Below are 18,481 nucleotides of genomic sequence, written 5' to 3'. Positions count from 1 at the left end.
TTGACAAATCTAAATAATTAGTTGTTACCCAAATTGTTTTAATTATATTAGTTTCATTCATGTTAGACGTGTGGCAAATCAAGCCGCGCATTATTTAATTAAATTTGCTCTAACGTCTAATTCAAATGTTGTTTGGATTGTAAAGGATCCACCTTGTGTTTATGAGGTTGTGGCATTTGATTCATTTCTAGAATCTGTCTAATGAAAATATCCTTCCATTCAAAAAATAAAAAAAAAACAATCTACTACTAATATAAAAAAAAAATGTAGGGTTAAATAAGTTTTTTGTCCCTACAAATATAACGAATTTTGAATTTAGTCTCTAAAAAATAAAATGAAATATTTTCATTATAAAAAAATTGTTTTGTTTTTTAATATAATAAATGGATATAACGTTTGACATATTTTGAACATAAAAAGTCATAATATTGACATTAATATGAACATGAAATGGTCATCAGAGACCAAAAACAAGATAATTTTTTTTAGGAAAACAAAATAATTTTTTATGTGGATGAAAACATCCCGTTTTATTTTTTAATGGCCAAAATCAAAATTTGTAACATTTTTAGGGACGTAAACATTATTTAACCCAACAATATATTATGTCATCAATTTTTTTAGGGATTATATTACATCATAAATATAGGAAAACAATTTATTCTCCTATCTTATGACATAAATATAGGAAAATTGTTTATTCTCCACACTTAATCTCGCTATTTTTTCCTAATATGTCATATATTAATCTGTCAATCCCAATAATTTGTATATAAAATAAAAATTATTTAATAGAAACAATATATTAACATTAAAATATATTTTAAAAATATCAATGAGTTTTCAAACTTTTATCATATAAACTCTCTCATATTGATGCAAAAATTTGCTTCCACAAATCTAAACATTTTTTTACAACATATATAAACACATAAAATCAGCATCGAGTGTGATACAAATATTTAACGATGTTTTACAAACAAAATAAAAAATATATTTCCTTAAAAAAATAACAGTAAAAAAAAACAGAAATTTACTGTAGCTGAAATGTTCTTCCAAGTATATACAAATATGTTGCAAACATTTTGGGCGTATAACAAGTCATGGATACAGGTAAAACAACTTTTAAATATGTGAAGGACAAAATCTAGAAAAAGATCAATTCATGGAGTAGTGAGTATTTATCCCAAGTAGATAGATAAATTCTGATCAAATCAGTTCTGCAATCTATCATATCAAAATCTTTTTCATTCTAACATCCGTCCGTAATGAAATTAAGTGTGTGTTTGGTTCAGCTTTGAATATAATTGATTCTGACAGAATTGATTCTGAGAGAATTGATTTATGTTTGGATACAATTATGTAGAATTGATTAAACAAACTGATTTATGTTTGGATACAATTATGTAGAATTGATTTTGAATGTATAATTACTAAAATAGACATAGCTAAAGGAGAATCGATAAAGAAGGAGAATTGATAAAGGGCAATAAAGGAAAATAATAGGTTGTAATAATAAAATATAATATTTACTGTTTATAATTGATTCTAGAAAAGCTAGAAGCTAGGATTTGTAGCTTCATGGAGAATTGCTTTTGGAGGATAAAAGCAATTCTGAAAAGTCAAACCAAACACGTTGTTTTTGGCTAGAATTGCTTTTGGCACTGTAGAGAATTGCTTTTGGCTGGGCAGAAGCTGAACCAAACAGACCCTAAGAAAATGTTGAACTTTTTATGGTGAGATCATAATTTCAAAAGTGTCCACCGACTTTTTTGGGATTGTTTGTTTGTAAGTTAGAGTAAAGGTGACGTGTGTTTTAAAAGCCTCGGTGCGTTCTTAAGGTAGCATTTGGGAGCCTTTGACTTTGGTTCTTTTGGGTGCCTTTGTCTCTATCTCTCTCCTAATCAATAATTCTCTCTCATCAAAATAATTTATTTTAATCATTCAATCATCACTCTCTTTCATCTACTCCCTCCGTCCCTTAATGTAACCACCCATTTGATTTTATTTTTGTCCCTAAATGTAACCCCCTTTTCAAATTACTAGATGCATTTATTACTTTTTTCCTAAACATACCCCTAATTAATACTACTAACTTATCTTGAAATATGAAAAGTCAAATTTAATACACATACAAACAAAGGACAATTTGGTAATATTAATACACAAAACAGACACATTAATTACACTGACAACTTTTCTTAAGAAATGTGAAAAATGCAAAGGGGGGTTACATTAAGGGACGGAGGGAGTAAAATACACTAAAGTCACCAAAGTCACATTGAAGTGCCACCCCGTTCTTAATTATGCAATGCTTGATAAATAAACCTCGAAGTTGATGACAAATCTAGGTAATTTGATCGCTAGATTATTAGTAAAAGTTAAATATTTTCTCGATGTGGTTATGTTAAGTACTCCCTCCGGTCCTTAATATAAGAAGAAAAACCAAAAAAACATCAAAACCAATGTCAGCATTAATTGTTGTAACTTTTTAAACATTTTTACAAATATACCCTTATAGAATATTGTGAAACATTAAATACATCAACTAATATTAAAAAGACAAACATTAAATGAGAGGTAAAAAAAGTCTTTTAAGCAATAACTATCCTTAAAAGTTGTGACATTTGCTTATAAATAGGACCAAAACTTTTTTTGAAACTTTTGGACACAACCCAAGTTATGCGTCGCAAAGTATTTGGAGTACGAAATTTGTTGTGAAAGGCGAGCACAAATGGACCATTGGTAAGTTGAATAGAGAGCACCAATTTGGAATCAACAATAATGGCTCCATGATTGATGTTCTCGGTCCCTCAACAACTAAATTCCTTGCCCAAATTTTGAGGGTCTAAAATTTAAGATTAGAACATGGACTTACAAATGTTTTAAGATAACCCAGATTATATAAATTTATTTCTATTTCTCTTACATTTTTTTTATCTTCAACAACTTACTTGCATTTGAAATATAAATGGAAAAACCAAAAAACATCATATTTAATAAATTTTGTAGCAAAAAATATCATTTATCATGATCATATATATACACACAATATAGAAGCAAGACAAGTGAGAATCAAAGAGACAAATCAGAGTCTTGACTTTGAACTCCAACCCCTACATGATCCATTTCTTTCAACTCCTCAATCTTTGCCACTGCATCCTTCCAACCCAACCTATTCTCCAAACTCCATTCACAACAACTCATTCCAATCCTCAACAGCTTCAACATCTCACCTTCTTCACCTCTACTCCCACCACCAATGCTTTTATCCAACACTTCTCCACTCCACCCTTCCCTCACTATAGATTCCACCCACATTGCCAAATCTTCATTTGCTCCCTTCCCATGCCTTAAGTAATTTGCAGGGAACTTTCCTGTCAATAGCTCCAAAATAAGTATCCCTAAACACCATACGTCGCTCTTTTCGCTCGGCCCTTCATGTTGACTCACCTCTGGGGACTTGAAGCCTACCATGAACTGTTGAGCATGCTTCAAGTCAGTGACTTCCACAAGTCCATACTCAGTTAAAAAAGGCTCAAATGAATGGTCTAACACAACATTAGAGGATTTTAGATGTCCATGTGGTAACTTTTCGTCCGGAAACTCTCTGTATAGGTAAGCCAAACCTCTAGCTACTCCTTTGATTATCTTCAAACGTGTTGCCCAATCCAACTCACAATGTCTACCTGCATTCATAATGCAAATCAACATAAACACGAGGCATAATTTGGCACAATCACAATCAAAAGTACTAGTTACATTTGATGTTTCTTATGATATAGATTATAAAATGAATTAATGTAGGCATATCATACCGTGAAGATGACTAGCCAAGCTGCCATTTTCTGCAAAATCATGTATCAAAAGCTTCTCTTCTTTTCCATAATAGAATGCAACTAGAGGGAGTAGATTAGGATGTGTCAACCTTCCAAGCCTTCTCATGTGATCATAGAACTCTTTTTTGCCAACTTTGTTCATGTGCTTAAATCTTTTCACAACAACAACTGGTCCTGTCAATACCATAGCCTTGTAAGTGGATCCAAAACTTCCACTTCCTAAAACCTCAGCTGAGGCCCTTAACAAGTCCTGTAAATCAAACTCAACCCTTTCGTTCGTAACGAAGTTCAAATCTTCATCTTTGTTTTTCTTGGTTTCAACTACAATTGATTTGGCGTCGCTAGTGGAAACTGTACTGGTGTTGGTGTTATGAGACTGTGATTGTGCATTCTCCATATTCCAAATTGATTTTTCTGCAGCTTTCTTTCTACGGTAACGGATGAACAAAAGTGCTAGTATCAAAGCCAATATAAGCACTACCACAAATGCAATAATACTAATAAGTACATGGTGTTTCTTAGGTTCCTTTTCTTTTTCTTCTTCACGCGGAGCACTATGGCTTTCGCTGCAGGGCTGTACAAGAGGTTTTCCGCAAAGACCTTTGTTGCCTGTTGCACAAGAAATATTAGATAAACATATCTAAAAATGGTTCCTAGGTACAAGAAGAAAGTAACAATCCAAATCCAAGAAAATCTGTAAGATTGATTATAGTCGGAATAAATTCAAAATTAAGCATAAATTTGGATATTTGTGTTGAATTTCTTATAGTAATAAGTAAGAACAAATAAAACACTAATTGCATACCTGCAAAAACACTTGGATCGTCATTTCTCAAACCTTCTGGTATTGCACCCTCCAATTGATTGTTAGATAAATTAAACACTCTGAAACCACTCTGTAGAAAATCTGGTATATTGCCATCAAAGCTATTTCCATGTAAATCAATATCATAAAGTCTTGGCAATTGAGCAAGGGATTTAGGAATATGACCCTTAAATCCATTTTCTGCTAAGAATACTCTCTTGAGCCATCTTAACCCTTCAAAAGCATCATCAGGAATTTCACCAGAGAATTTATTATTGGTCAGAAACAATGCCCTTAATCCCACAATTTTATTGAATGCAGGCATTGGACCCTCAAAATTATTGTTAATAACACTAAAACTCTTCAAATTGGACAATTTCATAAGGATGTCTACATTAATTGTTCCACTTAGTCCCATATTTTCTAGTCTCAAACCATGAAGTATAGTTTGATTGATGCATATTAAACCAGTCCATGTGCACACATTAATAGAATCGTTACTCCAATTGTTTAAAGCATCTGCATTGGATAAGAAGCTTTTGAAGTTCACTAGAATTTGAGCATCTGTGTCTGCTGTTGAGGATGGTAAGAAACAAAAGGCTATCATGAAGAGAATGATAATAGAGATGTATTCTCTTTCATGAAACATGATTAGAGTTAAGATGAAAAAAAAAATGATGAAATGAGAAATAATTATAAAGTGAATGAAGAATATTATAGAATGTGAGAAATGATGAAATAGAATTAACATTTGAGAAATGAACATATGTGTAAGACATTGTGGGGTGACATTGACAAGGCCATGTCTTGCTTAGGTCCTGCAAAGCATGAGCTGGTTAGGCCGGCTTACGAATGTTTGGACTAAATTTCCAATGATATGATTTTGTTCAGTATAGTTATATTATTATATTTTGGGCGTGGCCTCGTTACACAATGTTTTCTCTTGTTATTGGTGAGGATGATACTTCTATAACATTGGTCTTCTCTAAAATAATTTATTTTTTAGGGGATGATATATCTAGAATAATTTAATAACAAGTTTATGTAGAAAATGTTGTCTGTTGTTCTTATTAAGTTATTAAGATACCATTAGCGAGTTGAGTTATTTTAGACAAACAAACTTATGTGATATCATTAGGACATCATGAATAACATCAAAATCATGAGCAGAGCACCGGTTGTATATGTAGTTGCTTGTTTTCTAATGAATTCTATCAAAGACTAAAAATAGATAAAGAACTAATACAATCACGAATAAACTAAAGTAAGAATTTTCTTTTTTATTTAAATGGAAGCTATATACACCAACTTTTTTATTTGTCCCTCATTTAAAAACTTTAAAATTTCATAGTGGAGATTCTTATGATGTTATACAAGCTAGCAAAATTAGGGAACAAAATTTGACCCGTAAATTTATGCTTACTCGAAATAAAATTACAATTTTCATGTTTAGGTAAAAAAAGAAAATAGGGTTTCTTCAAAATGATATGAAACTTTGTATATCATTTCTATTTATTTTTATAGATATCTTTGCAAAGGACAAAAAAAAAAGCTCAAAATTCCATTTGTAGGTTAACGTTTCTGTTGTTTTATTTTGAGTTATTGACACTTTAAAAATTCATAATTATAAAAAAAATATAAAACATGCTTGGAAAAAAATTAGAATTTTATGAGGAAAGCCATATTTTAATGTCTTAAACATGCTTGTAAAAAATTATAGAAAAAACTCGACCTCTCGGTCGCTTTTCTAGAGTTTATGTCTACATTAAAAAATATGAAGTATCTCAAATTACATGGTTAAAATTTGTATTCTTTAGATGATCATTTTTTCAGATTTCACGTATATTATATGGTCAATTTGAACAATTAACCATTTAAATTATTAATTAAAAATTAGTTAATTTGACAACTTATTTTAATCTTATTTCCAAAAAATATTTGATAATAGTATATGATATAATATTGATATCGTTTTTTATACCTAATTAAATGGAGTAGAAAAGCGAATATACAGACACGTTAGTATTGTGGGTGATTGATAAAGTCTACGTCGCAATTTCTACGATGAATGTACCAAAATTTAAGAGAGGATAGCCAATGAAGACCATTGAGAAGAACTGAGTCTACTATATATCCCCAAAGACATAAGCAATTAAGCAAGGTAGCACACCATAAGTGTTGCCACATCTTTCATAATTTCCATTCATCTACAAGGCTTCCAAATTAAACTAATTTATTTAGCGTTACATAATTCACAACCCAAGTACTATATGATACATAAGTTACCCAGAAAATCAAATGAAACTCGAACATGCATGCATAATCAATAACCACTTAACCATGATGAGTTGAAGAATACTCCTTTATGCGACGATGGCAATAAAGAATCATTTCATCCCTTGGTGGCAAGCACTCCTTGATGATAGGATGGCTCAGAAAATTGATCTTCCATGAAGAGATTGAAGGACATTTTAGTGGGTCAAGTACCTGCGTTGACCCAATTTCCTCCCAAATTGGAAGAAAACAAGTGATCCATCCAAGAGCAAGATCAAGGTACCCAATAGTGTCCCCACCAAAGAATTTCTTCCCATTTATCTCCTCTTCTAACTTCTCCATGGTTTCTCTTGCCTCCTTTAGTGCCTTTTCCCATTCATCACCTTTCTTAATCAATGCAATCCATGAACCGTGTGCAAGCTATAATTTACACATACAAAAATAGGCTTTTGAAATATAAGTCATTGAATTATTTGAATAATTATATGTCATTCAATCGAATAAAGTTCTTACAAATCAAAACTAAAAAAAGAAATAACATGCACAGTCATTTCAATGCAATTTTAATAATGTACTGTTTCTATCAACATATTAGGCAACTATTCTATGTTGAGTTTAACTTGTATGCATAGTCAATATATATAAAACTATTTTAAAGGTGAATTCAATTGAATATCGTTGCATCGCGTATCGTTTAAAACTATACTAGTCTAAATAACCGGCGTTGCCCTGGTTAATTATTATAAGCAAATTTTTGTGTTCGGGCAAACATAAATATATTAGGTTGAAATAATTTAAATTCATAAATAAAATTCATTAAACAACATAACATATTAATGGTTAAAATCCTTTAACCAACAAATATTGACTTTAGTTTCGCACCTAAATAAGCTATCAATACTTGGCTTATAGTGGTAGAAAATAATATTCATAGTCTGCATCATAAATAAAATAATATGTTAAAAGGTATAATACTTTGCCATAAAATAAAATTTTAAAGACGTATGAGAATATTTGGTTTAAAGTTATTGGACTTCAGGAATATTAACATTAATTATTGTAAAAAAAAAAATTCTACTGAAACAATAAATATATACAAACGATGACAAAACATGATAGGAATAAAAAGCGAGCAGAAATATTAGGGATTACTGCATTTTAGAAGGAATTTGTTAGGTTAAACTGATGCGCTGCATTTTAGATGGAATTTGTTAGGCTAAATTGCTGCTAACCTAATACAGCATTTTAGAGGGCAATTATTAGGTTAAGTTGCTGCAGACCTAATAAAATTTAAAAAAAGGCAAGAGGATAGAATGAAATTGGTGCGATGCATTTTTTTAGATGGAATTTGTTAGGTTAAATAATTGCAAACCTAATAAAGCAAATGAGCGGGAAAAAAAATTAAGTTAAATTGCTGCAGACGTAACAAAATTAATAAATAAGGATAATTTGTCATATTCTTTAAATAATGTAACAATAGATGATTGAATGCATGCATGAAATAATTAACATCGAGAATATACAAAAATTAAAAGGATAATTTGTCATATTCTTTAAATAATGTAACAATAGATGATTGAATGCATGCATGAAATAATTAACATCGAGAATATACAAAAATTAAAATCTTCTATATTTATATTTTATTTTTAATATATTTTCTCATAATTAAAGTATCTCTTGAATTTATTAGATGGCTGTTTTTTAAGTTATGTTATTAAAAAAATTGATAGAATTATACAACTTCAAATTAAGATTTGCGTATATCTTCTATGTAACATTAAATATTCTTGTCTCTAACCAAACAATTGTACTCAAGTAATGAGTTCCACTAAAGACATATTGATCATAAAAACTTAAGTTCATAAAACAATTATTGACTAGAATTTACTTACCTTTCAAGAGAACTCTCCTTCCCCTATTAACCGGATGATTAACACCAAAAAAATATTCTTGCCTCAAAAAGAAAACATAATTTTTTTTTTCCTTTGAAAGAAACATAGTATTTTATAACCTCAGAATAAGCCTAGTTAAATTTGAACAACATAAAGAAAAAAGAGTTAAATATGTTTTTGGTCCCCATCAATATGTTAACTTTTCGTTTTAGTCTCTCTAAAATTTTCCTTCAACTTTTGGTCCCTATAAAATTTTCAATCACTATTTTTGGTCCCTATTTTCAACTTAATTTATGTATTTTTTAATGAACTTGTGCAGAAATGTGTAAAATATTCTAAAACAATTTCCTGAAAAAAATTAGAATTTTTTAACAAAACACAAATTAAATATGAATTTTTAACCGTAAAAAATATAAAAATTCATATTAAATTCATGTTTTGTTAAAAAATTCTAAATTTTTTTTGGAGTGATTCTTATAATATTTAGAATTTTTCTGGAAAATTTTATTAAAAAATATGAATTATACATATGAGTTTACATTAAAAGAGGGACCAAAAGTGAAGATTGAAAATTTTATAGGGACTAAAAGTTGAAGGAAAATTTTAGAAGGACTAAAATGAAAAGTTGACATATTTATAGGGACCAAAAACATATTTAACCCAAGAAAAAATAAATAAACTATCACCTTTTCATCAGATAACTTAGCCCAAAAGCGAGCCTGAGATCTTTGATAAGGATCAGGAGGCAGCAATGGATATTGCTTCCATGTTTCATCAATGTAATCAAGAATAATCAGTGACTCTGCAATTGATTTCTGGCCATGAACAAGAACTGGAACTTTCTTATGAACCGGGTTCATTTCCAAAAGGAGACTACTTTTGTTGAAGATATCTTCTTCTATATAATCATACTCAACACCCTTGAGTTTTAGAGCCCATTCAACTCTACGACCAACTGGACTCAATAAATAGTTAAGCAGCTTCACATCTTGGTTTCTCATAATTTTTGTTTCATTTCATATGTTTTGTAATTTTTGTTGTTCCATATAGATATATAATTTCCATGTCCATGTTAGTTTATTGTTGATTCTTGAACTTTCTGAAACTTCCACATGTCATTTTCTATATTGTAGAGACGACAATTTTGACTAAATGTCATTGAACCACGTCTTTCACTTTATTCTATTTTCTAGTCGGAAAGTTACTTGTAAAACAAAAATGGTGTATAAAAAATGTTGTATAAAAACGTTATCCAGGTTAGGTTTGAAATGATAAAAAATAAAATGATGCAACTTGACAATGGACTAAACAATTATCTTTTTGATTTTATTATTTTGAAGGTCTCTAAACTATTTTAAAAATTTAAAGTAGATCTCTAAACTAAAAAAAATATTGTAATAAGATCCTAAATTTATATATATTACAACATATTTCATTTATGGATAATTTGGAGAGCATCGTTTCAATACTGGAGGCAGTGCAATCTGCAAACATTACTTCTCATCTCCTTGTGCGTCAACATTTTAAAAAACTGCAACTATTCTCATCTCCTTGTGCGTCAACATTTTAAAAAACTGCAACTATTATTTAGATGTTGAGTATAAATAAAATATTTCGAAACTTATATTGGAGATCTAAAAAGAAATTATCTTTGATATGAATCAAGAAATTATCTGTAATATAAAATTATAGCTGAGTTTCTTTAATGGGAATGGAGTTAGAATTAACTAATATGACACATGTCGACGTACTATATCTTTTTTATTTTCTCATAGAGTGGTGATACGTTGACCTACACATCTCTTCTACTACCACACATAAATGTGATACATAGATATGTGGCCCTCACCACCGGATTTTAAGATGAAGGATCAATAAGCCTCCCACCCCATCGGTGAACCATTAAAAAATATTGTTAGACTAGATCAATTTTCTAGCTTTGATGAAAATAAAATTGAAAACATCTATGTTTTATGAGATACTATCCATATCTCTTCCCCATTTGTGTAACACTCTAGTAGCCCCAAATATCTTGTCCATCGAACACCACAGTGCCATTGTCACGATCGTCTAATTACTGCTTCTTTTCATCCCTTCATATTTTAGACATGGGTTTTTATCATTTCTAAGTAGTGAGAATTTAATTGTTTGTTCTTCGCTTTTGTTTTTGCCACGGCTGTCTTGAAATTAAAGGTTTACTATTAAATTTAAATCATTGAGATGTGAAAAATCTAATACTTGTGAAATCTTCCCTTTTATTATTTTAAAAGGTAAGTATTTTATGTATGTTCTCATAACAGTGAAATCTTCCCACTCAAACATGGGTTCGCATTCACGGGCTTGCTCGTGAATGTTGGCAGCCCATAACTTTGTTTGAAATTGCAGGGGCTTTAGGAAATCCTTTGACCCTTGATGAGGCGACTAAGAAAAGAACTTTTGGTCACTTTGCAAGAGTTTTAATTGAAGTAGATTTAAACTCTCACCTACATGACAGAATCCTTGTTGAAAGGAATGGCTTTGATTTTTATGTTGACGTTGAATATGAGAATTTTTGTAATCATGTCAGATATTTGGACATTCTGTTAAGAATTGTAAGTTTCAGACTCCAAAAGGTTCAGCTTCTGTGCCCAAGAACAAAACGCAGTATGTTGCCAAGCCTAATACATCAAGTTCTAAAGTAGAAAAGGTAGATGAGTTCTCACACTTCATACAGAATCAACTCCAAACAACACTGGAGGATGTAGTAAAGTTGTAGAAGAGGATCCTCTAATTACTGATATGATTAGGTCTAAAGAGACAACGGTTATTGCGCCTTTCAGCGATGTTGTCCTTCTTGAAGAGCCGTGCGAGAAAGTGGTAGCAGAGCCTATGAGAGATGTTGTCCTTCTTGAAGAGCTGTGCGTTGCAGACTCACTTCCTTTGAGAGATCTTGGTAAGTCCATAGTGGTGACGGACCCTAACTTGTCAAATTTTAATGCAAATGTTATTCATGATATGCAAGTTTTAGGGATTATCAGTGCTCCTACTGCAGCCCAACAAGCTATGAATTTCTTAAGTGAATCATGGGCTAATATGTCTCAGAATGAAGAGATCGATGAATTGGCTGAACATCAATTTCAATTGGTGGTTTCAAGAAAAAAGAAAAAGTCAAAGCCGGTGACTGAGGCTAGCAAAGGGTTCAAGGTTGGTTCTTCCAACCGAGCGCCTCGCTAGTTTTTAAGGGATTGTGGTCCCTCTTGATTTTAGTTCGCTCTATCTCCTTTGGTCTTTCTTTTTGCTGTTTCTTGGAGGGTTTCGGTTTATGTCCCCCCTCTTTTTTTTTGTACTTTTATCTTTCTTTTAATATAATTAGGGTGAAGCAGCAGGAGACCCCTTTGCTCCCATACTCTTTTGCTTTAAAAAAAAAAATTAACAGTGGAACTTAGCAGAACTTAGCATTACACATGATTTTCAAGAAGTCGCTCATTGTTTTGATTTAATTTTACACCTGTAGTTTTCTAAAACCACTCTTGCTTAAAGCACATTTCTAATCCACACAAAACACTCAAAGCCCCATGCTAAATCTCTTGCTGAGGGGTCTGTTGCATGGCTACACACCACATATCAGTACACAACAGACCCCTTGGCAATACCATGCAACTTGACGACATCTTGAGACAAGAGAATAATCTTTGTCACTATATCATCTTTGCATAAAGCAAAATTGCAACTCATGAGTCAGTTTTAAAAGCAATGTCGCACCAATTGAACACAAAGTTTGATGATTATATTCTATATACAAGTGAGTCGGCACGGTATCGGTGTGACACATATTATAACATTCAACTGGGTGGTGAACTGGCAATTGCGGTGGCAAAGTACTCAGGCAGTAGGGCTTGGCGGTGAGCGCACCTGGTTGTTTTCGATGACAGTGTGAAGTTTCGTTATTTGAAAACTATGGCGTCTATGGGTTCCTATAGAAAGCTGAGATCTACACCGTTGTCGTTGTCGTTTTGGAAGGTTTTCTTGTAAAAAGTGAGAGAGAATAACGAGAGGTGAAAGAGGAAAATGGCGAATTTTAACTATGTGATTTGTGGATTCAGTTTGTTGGCTTCGGCTTGTGCCCGTGAGATTTTGACCAATGCATTGACCCATCCTAATAACTATATGCCACGTCATTTGTAGTTTTTCGTTGAAATGTGATTCGAACCATTAAGCATTGGGAACTACGGTACATCCGCAAATTAAGGTGTACCAACTCTTACTTCAAAAACTTATAAATTAATTATCATTTTTATGAAATTAAGAGCTATTTGTTGATATTTATATCTTAGAAAATACCATTTCGTAAGAAAAAAACATCATTTCATTGTTTATAAGAATCATACTCATTTTTTTTTCATTTTATTGTAAAAAATAATCAAAATTCTCTATTTTGAGTTTTAAAAATTTAGAAAAATTAATTTTTTCGCCGATGTTTTTGGTAAATAACATTTCATTATTATTTAACTATTAATTTAATGATTTGGTGTACCAATACACTCAAATTTTTGGATGTACCATAGAATTTGCCTTAAGGATTTTGCAAAAACAATTCAAAACATCTAACACAAGGTCAAAATCTAATAATCTATTAAAAAGGATAAAATGCTTTTTAGTTATCTTATTTATTGTTTAAGTCTTGCTCACGAGTGTGTAACATGTATGTAAAGAGTCTCCCTTTTATAGTTGAAACACACGATTTCACCACATGTATATATTTCGTTTTTTCTCATTTAAAATGAATGCAAACTGAAACAATAAGTACAAGAATCCATGAAATGGGGTTTGGATCCTCTTCATTCGCTCTCTTCTCTTTATTACTATAGTTTTGAAGAATTTTAAAATGTATATTAAATAATTGAAACCACTAAATATTACATTATTGTATGGAAAATGTTAACATGACTCCTTGTGTACTCTTTTTTTTTTTTTTTTGAAAGGAATAAGTTCAACCAAAATATTTAAAAGACACTCGTTAACACCAGAGTAAAAAATGTAATGGATCCTGACTCATGAAACGTGCTATAATGTGGACAGAATTGGAACTATGAACTCACCTATCAACATTTTCTGCTAGGTACTTAGACCATTTACAATGGTTAACCTCATTCAACACCCTTCAACACCCACTTTTTCAATTCTAAACACTCCACATCATTTTCTCTCTCTTAATTCAACACCCATTCAACTTTAACCTCTCCAATGGTTTTTTTCATTCAACACTCTACCCCACCACATTTTACTCCCTCCGTCCCATATTATTTGACCTATTTAGAATACTTGCACTATTCATGTACCATGCTTTGACTCTATTTTTCTACTAATATATAAAAACAAAATATAGCATATAAGATGTTGTTAGATTCGTCTCGATTAATATTTTCAAAATATCCAATTTTCGTAATTTTTTCTACTAGATTATTAAAGAAATTTAAGTTTAAAATTGTGCATTGGCATACGTGACATAGTCAACTAGGTCAAGTAATATGGGACGGAGGGAGTATTTCTTATTCTTATTTAATTTTATATTTTTGTTTTTATAATTACATAAAATTACAATTATCGATTATAATTAAAATTAGGTACGTTTTGATGTATGTTTTGAGGACGTTGGTTGAAAAATTGATTTGGATTTGGATAATTGTTGGGATTTTCGTAGTTAAATGGGTAATTAGAATAATTTTGGGTGTTGAAATGATTATTATTGGGATTCATTTCACTAAAAATAAGATTAAAACTTCACTTAGTTTGCTAATAGAAAGATAATAATAAGATGAAGATGATGAAAAACTTGATTTTTTTTCTGTGTCCAAATCAAATGAACCAAGTCTCTATTTATAGAGAAAAAAAATCATGAATTTTAGTATTTTTTATTTTTAAAAAAAAATTAATTTACAACTAAATAATTGAGGTCCAATTATTAAAAAAAAAAGAATCCGAACAGCCAATCATATCTCGCCACGTGTCCCTATCTATTCATAACCCATTCTCTCTCACCGTCCTCTGCAGCGCCCACGCGCCTTGTCCCCGCGTGTATTGCACGCTCCCTGTTTCAGTCAATAATCAAGTGACGCGTGGCACACGGTGTAGGTTTCAATTGTGTTGAATCCTTTCATCATCTCTCTCATCCATCTCACCATTCAACAGCCTCTAAACACACCATTGGACTGCTTTTACTTGTTTAATTTCCAGTTCAACACAACCATCGCACATAGTCTTATAAGTAAGTATGTATAATAACTGCAAAATGCAGAAATATTAAAAGAAGTTTAAATTATTACTTTTAAAATGTTGTGTACATTGAACAAGGCACTGAGGCAGCATCCTCCATCTCTGCAGCTACAGCTTATCCTTATAAGTTCTGATAAGTGATTAGTAGCACCGAAAAAACTTTTCAAGACCACAATAATGTTTCTGACTACACTCAGTGTCCCCCACAAATATAAACTATACCAATTTTAATGTGTTACTCCCTCCGTCCCGTTTTATCTGAGCCAGTTTGGTTTTTCACACAGATTAAGAAAAATATATAAATAAAAGGGAAAGTAAAATATATTGTATTGGGAATGATGAAAGTAGTATTAATTAGAGTTATATTGTATTGGGAATGATGAAAGTTGTATTGAAAATTGAAATAGTTCAGTTATTTTGCGACACTTTTTTTTAAAAAATGGGTCAGATATTCCGGAACGGAGGGAGTAATATAAAGTCAGGACAATGGTAAACTTTATTCAACTGCACTGTAGAGAGTGTGCATTTCCTGATCTACTCTAGTACTCTACTGTCAATATTCGTCAAACTAAGTCACTAGTACTAGGCAATTTTATTATCATATACATAAACTGCAGGATTCCCAATTGTAGCCGTTGATACTAGAAAATTGAAACAGCAATAATGAATTGGAACTTTTGTTGTGGTACAGCATGCCAAAAGAAGGAATAAAAAAACTTGTCTACAATTTATATTTCATTGTTTTACATAATTACTGTACAATGTTTTGCTTAGCCATTCATTGTTTTCTCCAAATTAACCATAAGATATTAACATGCGAGTATCTTCTAGTTTACGAACAAATAAACAGAAGTTCCTTGATTCCTAGTCTTTCGTGTTTGTTTCATAATGTTCTCAAACAGTGAAGCATCATAGATTCACAGTTCTTGGCAAGTTCTATTTGCATAATTTTGTAGGGTCCATAATTAGATCACAAACAAAATCATCAATCACGTAACATAATAGGTCCCACATTATCATCTCTCTGGGTAGCACTCGAGGTATATTATTCCAAAAAATTTAGTAGGTGGAAAATTAAAGAGAAAGATAAGGAAAAAAAAATCAATGGCTTCAATGTCAAAGTTCTTATACTACAAGCCTACTTTGAGTATTTATCATCACAAAGCAAAACTAGTCCTACACTTTTTCTTTTCCCGCCCTTTAATAATTCTACTATTTGCTTAATTTTTCCACTTAGGTTCAATAATTTAATGTCATTATATATTAATATCATTAGCTATCTCTATCTTTTAGTCAACATTTGTGCCTGCTTTTCTAATCAAAATCTTCTTTTACTTCAAAGATTTGTTCACATAAGCTCAAACAAACTTTTTCCCTTCAAATTTTATTACTTTCTCAATTTAACTCTTCTTATGCTTCAACTTCAAACAAAAACTCTTTCAATTGAGAAGATGGAAACTGTGAAACCAAAATCAGCAATGAACAAGAGGACAAAGAAATTTGCAAAGACATTCCAGAAGGTGATTAGTCTCAAAAGTGCAACAAAAATTGCTTCAAATAATGGTATTTGCATGCTCAACTCACATCTCAAAGTGAAAGAAGATCAAGATCCTTTCACAGATCATCATCATCAAATGAAAACTAATAGTAAGCACCAACAGAAGAACAAGGTTAGAAACAAAGCAGTTATGGAGGCTCTAATAGCAAGGCTTTTTGCTGGAGTTACCACCATAAAAGCATCATATGCAGAACTTCAAATGGCTCAACATCCTTACAACAATGATTCAATACAAGCAGCTGATCAAGCAGTGGTGGATGAACTAAGAGCCATCTCAGAATTGAAAAGAAGGTTCTTGAAAAAAGAGCTTGATCTTTCACCTCAAGTTACTATAATGCTAGCTGAGATTCAAGAACAACAAAGCATAATGAAAACCTATGAAATCACCATCAAGAAGCTTCAAGGAGAAGTTGATGCAAGAGACTCTCAAATCTCAACCCTCAGAAAAAAACTTGATGAGTGCATTTCATTCAATAAATCACTTGAAAAAAAGCTCAACTCAAATGCTTCTTTGTCACTCTTTGTTAACCTTGAACTTTCAATGTTGAATCATACTCACTTTGTTTATTTTCTTCACCATACTTTGAGATCAATAAGAAGTTTTGTGAAACTTATGATTGAAGAAATGGAATCAGCAAACTGGGATGTTGAAGCAGCTGTTAAATTCATCCATCCAAACGCAGTTTTCACCAAACCAAGTCATCGTTGTTTTGCTTTTGAATCATTTGTTTGCATAACAATGTTTGAAAGCTTCAACTATCCAAATTTCACTGTTTCAAATGACCCTCTTCACAATATTCACCAAAATCACTATTTTGACAAATTCAAGAGGTTAAAATCTCTGAATCCAAAACAGTACTTAGAAAACAATCCAAACTCATCTTTTACCAAGTTTCTAAAATCCAAATATCATCAAGTTGTCCATGCTAAAATGGAGTGTTCTTTGTTTGGAAATTTGAACCAGAGGAAGCTAGTGAATTCTGGAGGGTATCCAGATTCAGCTTTTTTCTTAGCTTTTGCGGAGATGGCAAAGCGCGTTTGGACACTGCATTACTTGGCATTGTCATTTCAAGAAGATGTTAGCATTTTCCAGGTGAAGAAGAATACTAGGTTCTCTGAGGTTTACATGGAAAGTGTCACAGAAGAATCAGTTTCAACTTCATGTTCAGGGGATTCTACTGATTCTAATTCCGGCGAGTTTCGGGTGGTTTTCACGGTGGTGCCTGGTTTCAACATTGGTAAGACAGTGATACAGAGTCAGGTTTATCTGTCTTTGGTGGATTCTTCTACAAGTTGCTAATAGAAATTAGTGTTTCATGTTATTGTACCATATATTATGAGTATATTATACTCATAATAATCTTTTGTTAAGTATATACTAAGGGTTAGTTTTGATTTAAAAACATTTATTAAATGTAATAAGCAGTCCATTGTTACTTGAGGAAAAATTATGGATGCTAAACTATTCATGTATAATTAGGCATTTTATTATGTTCTATGTACATTTGTTAAGTATAATCCTAAATCGTAATAATACACTATTATTTATTGAGTTAATTTACTTACACTATTCTAACCCTGATCTTAATAATAATTTCACATTCAATATAAAAGGTGAACCATTTTTTTTTTTAGTAATGTTTTGTTGTCTCTAGTGGAACTTATCTTGCATTTGATGGCCTCCAGAGAACAGTGTTTTCTTGTTCATACGTAATCATAGATATGTTTTGAATTTGAAATCTGACATTTGTTAGAAAGTAAGAGAGGCTGGCTAAGCCTGCCTTATGTGCATGATGATGGGCCAGGGATGCAATGCCAATGGGAGAAACAATTAATTCAATCGATCAAGTACTATTTC

General features: G+C 31.5%; 3 protein-coding genes across 3 annotated transcripts; 1 reads left to right on the top strand and 2 right to left on the bottom strand.

Moving 5' to 3' along the window:
* Window positions 1-2,883: 2,883 nt before the first annotated feature.
* LOC146933382 (pollen receptor-like kinase 4) lies at window positions 2,884-5,398 on the bottom strand. Its single transcript, XM_085705172.1, has 3 exons — window positions 4,645-5,398; window positions 3,819-4,448; window positions 2,884-3,689 (listed from the first exon to the last, which is right to left on the bottom strand). The coding sequence occupies exons 1-3, from the start codon at window positions 5,393-5,395 to the stop codon at window positions 3,076-3,078; spliced, it is 1,995 nt and encodes a 664-aa protein (XP_085561298.1). The 5' UTR covers window positions 5,396-5,398; the 3' UTR covers window positions 2,884-3,075.
* Window positions 5,399-6,796: 1,398 nt separating this feature from the next.
* LOC146933381 (putative glutathione S-transferase) lies at window positions 6,797-9,840 on the bottom strand. Its single transcript, XM_085705171.1, has 2 exons — window positions 9,500-9,840; window positions 6,797-7,338 (listed from the first exon to the last, which is right to left on the bottom strand). Exons 1-2 carry the CDS (start codon window positions 9,812-9,814, stop codon window positions 6,979-6,981), a joined length of 675 nt encoding a protein of 224 aa, XP_085561297.1. The 5' UTR covers window positions 9,815-9,840; the 3' UTR covers window positions 6,797-6,978.
* Window positions 9,841-15,645: 5,805 nt separating this feature from the next.
* On the top strand, window positions 15,646-18,184 carry UNE1 (intracellular protein transporter, putative (DUF641)). The gene has a single exon (XM_085705162.1). It carries the CDS (start codon window positions 16,316-16,318, stop codon window positions 17,921-17,923), a length of 1,608 nt encoding a protein of 535 aa, XP_085561288.1. The 5' UTR covers window positions 15,646-16,315; the 3' UTR covers window positions 17,924-18,184.
* The last annotated feature ends 297 nt before the right edge of the window (window positions 18,185-18,481 follow it).

The sequence above is a fragment of the Medicago sativa genome, chromosome 4, assembly GCF_051527215.1.
Source record: "Medicago sativa cultivar Bolivia chromosome 4, Bolivia_mono, whole genome shotgun sequence".
In the NCBI taxonomy this organism is placed as follows: Eukaryota; Viridiplantae; Streptophyta; class Magnoliopsida; order Fabales; family Fabaceae; genus Medicago; species Medicago sativa.
This window is presented reverse-complemented; position numbering and strand designations above follow the sequence as displayed.

Bases quoted from the DNA above. Each gene is read 5' to 3' on its own strand.
- LOC146933382 (XM_085705172.1), bottom strand. From the start codon at position 5,395: ATGTTAATTCTATTTCATCATTTCTCACATTCTATAATATTCTTCATT. The intron at 4,449-4,644 runs GTATGCAATTAG...CTTGTGCAACAG, and splicing joins CGATCCAAGTGTTTTTGCAG to GCAACAAAGGTCTTTGCGGA. The intron at 3,690-3,818 runs GTATGATATGCC...TTATGAATGCAG, and splicing joins CTTGGCTAGTCATCTTCACG to GTAGACATTGTGAGTTGGAT.
- LOC146933381 (XM_085705171.1), bottom strand. From the start codon at position 9,814: ATGAGAAACCAAGATGTGAAGCTGCTTAACTATTTATTGAGTCCAGTT. The intron at 7,339-9,499 runs GTGATAGTTTAT...TGTAAATTATAG, and splicing joins CTAAGTTATCTGATGAAAAG to CTTGCACACGGTTCATGGAT.
- UNE1 (XM_085705162.1), top strand. From the start codon at position 16,316: ATGTCATTATATATTAATATCATTAGCTATCTCTATCTTTTAGTCAAC.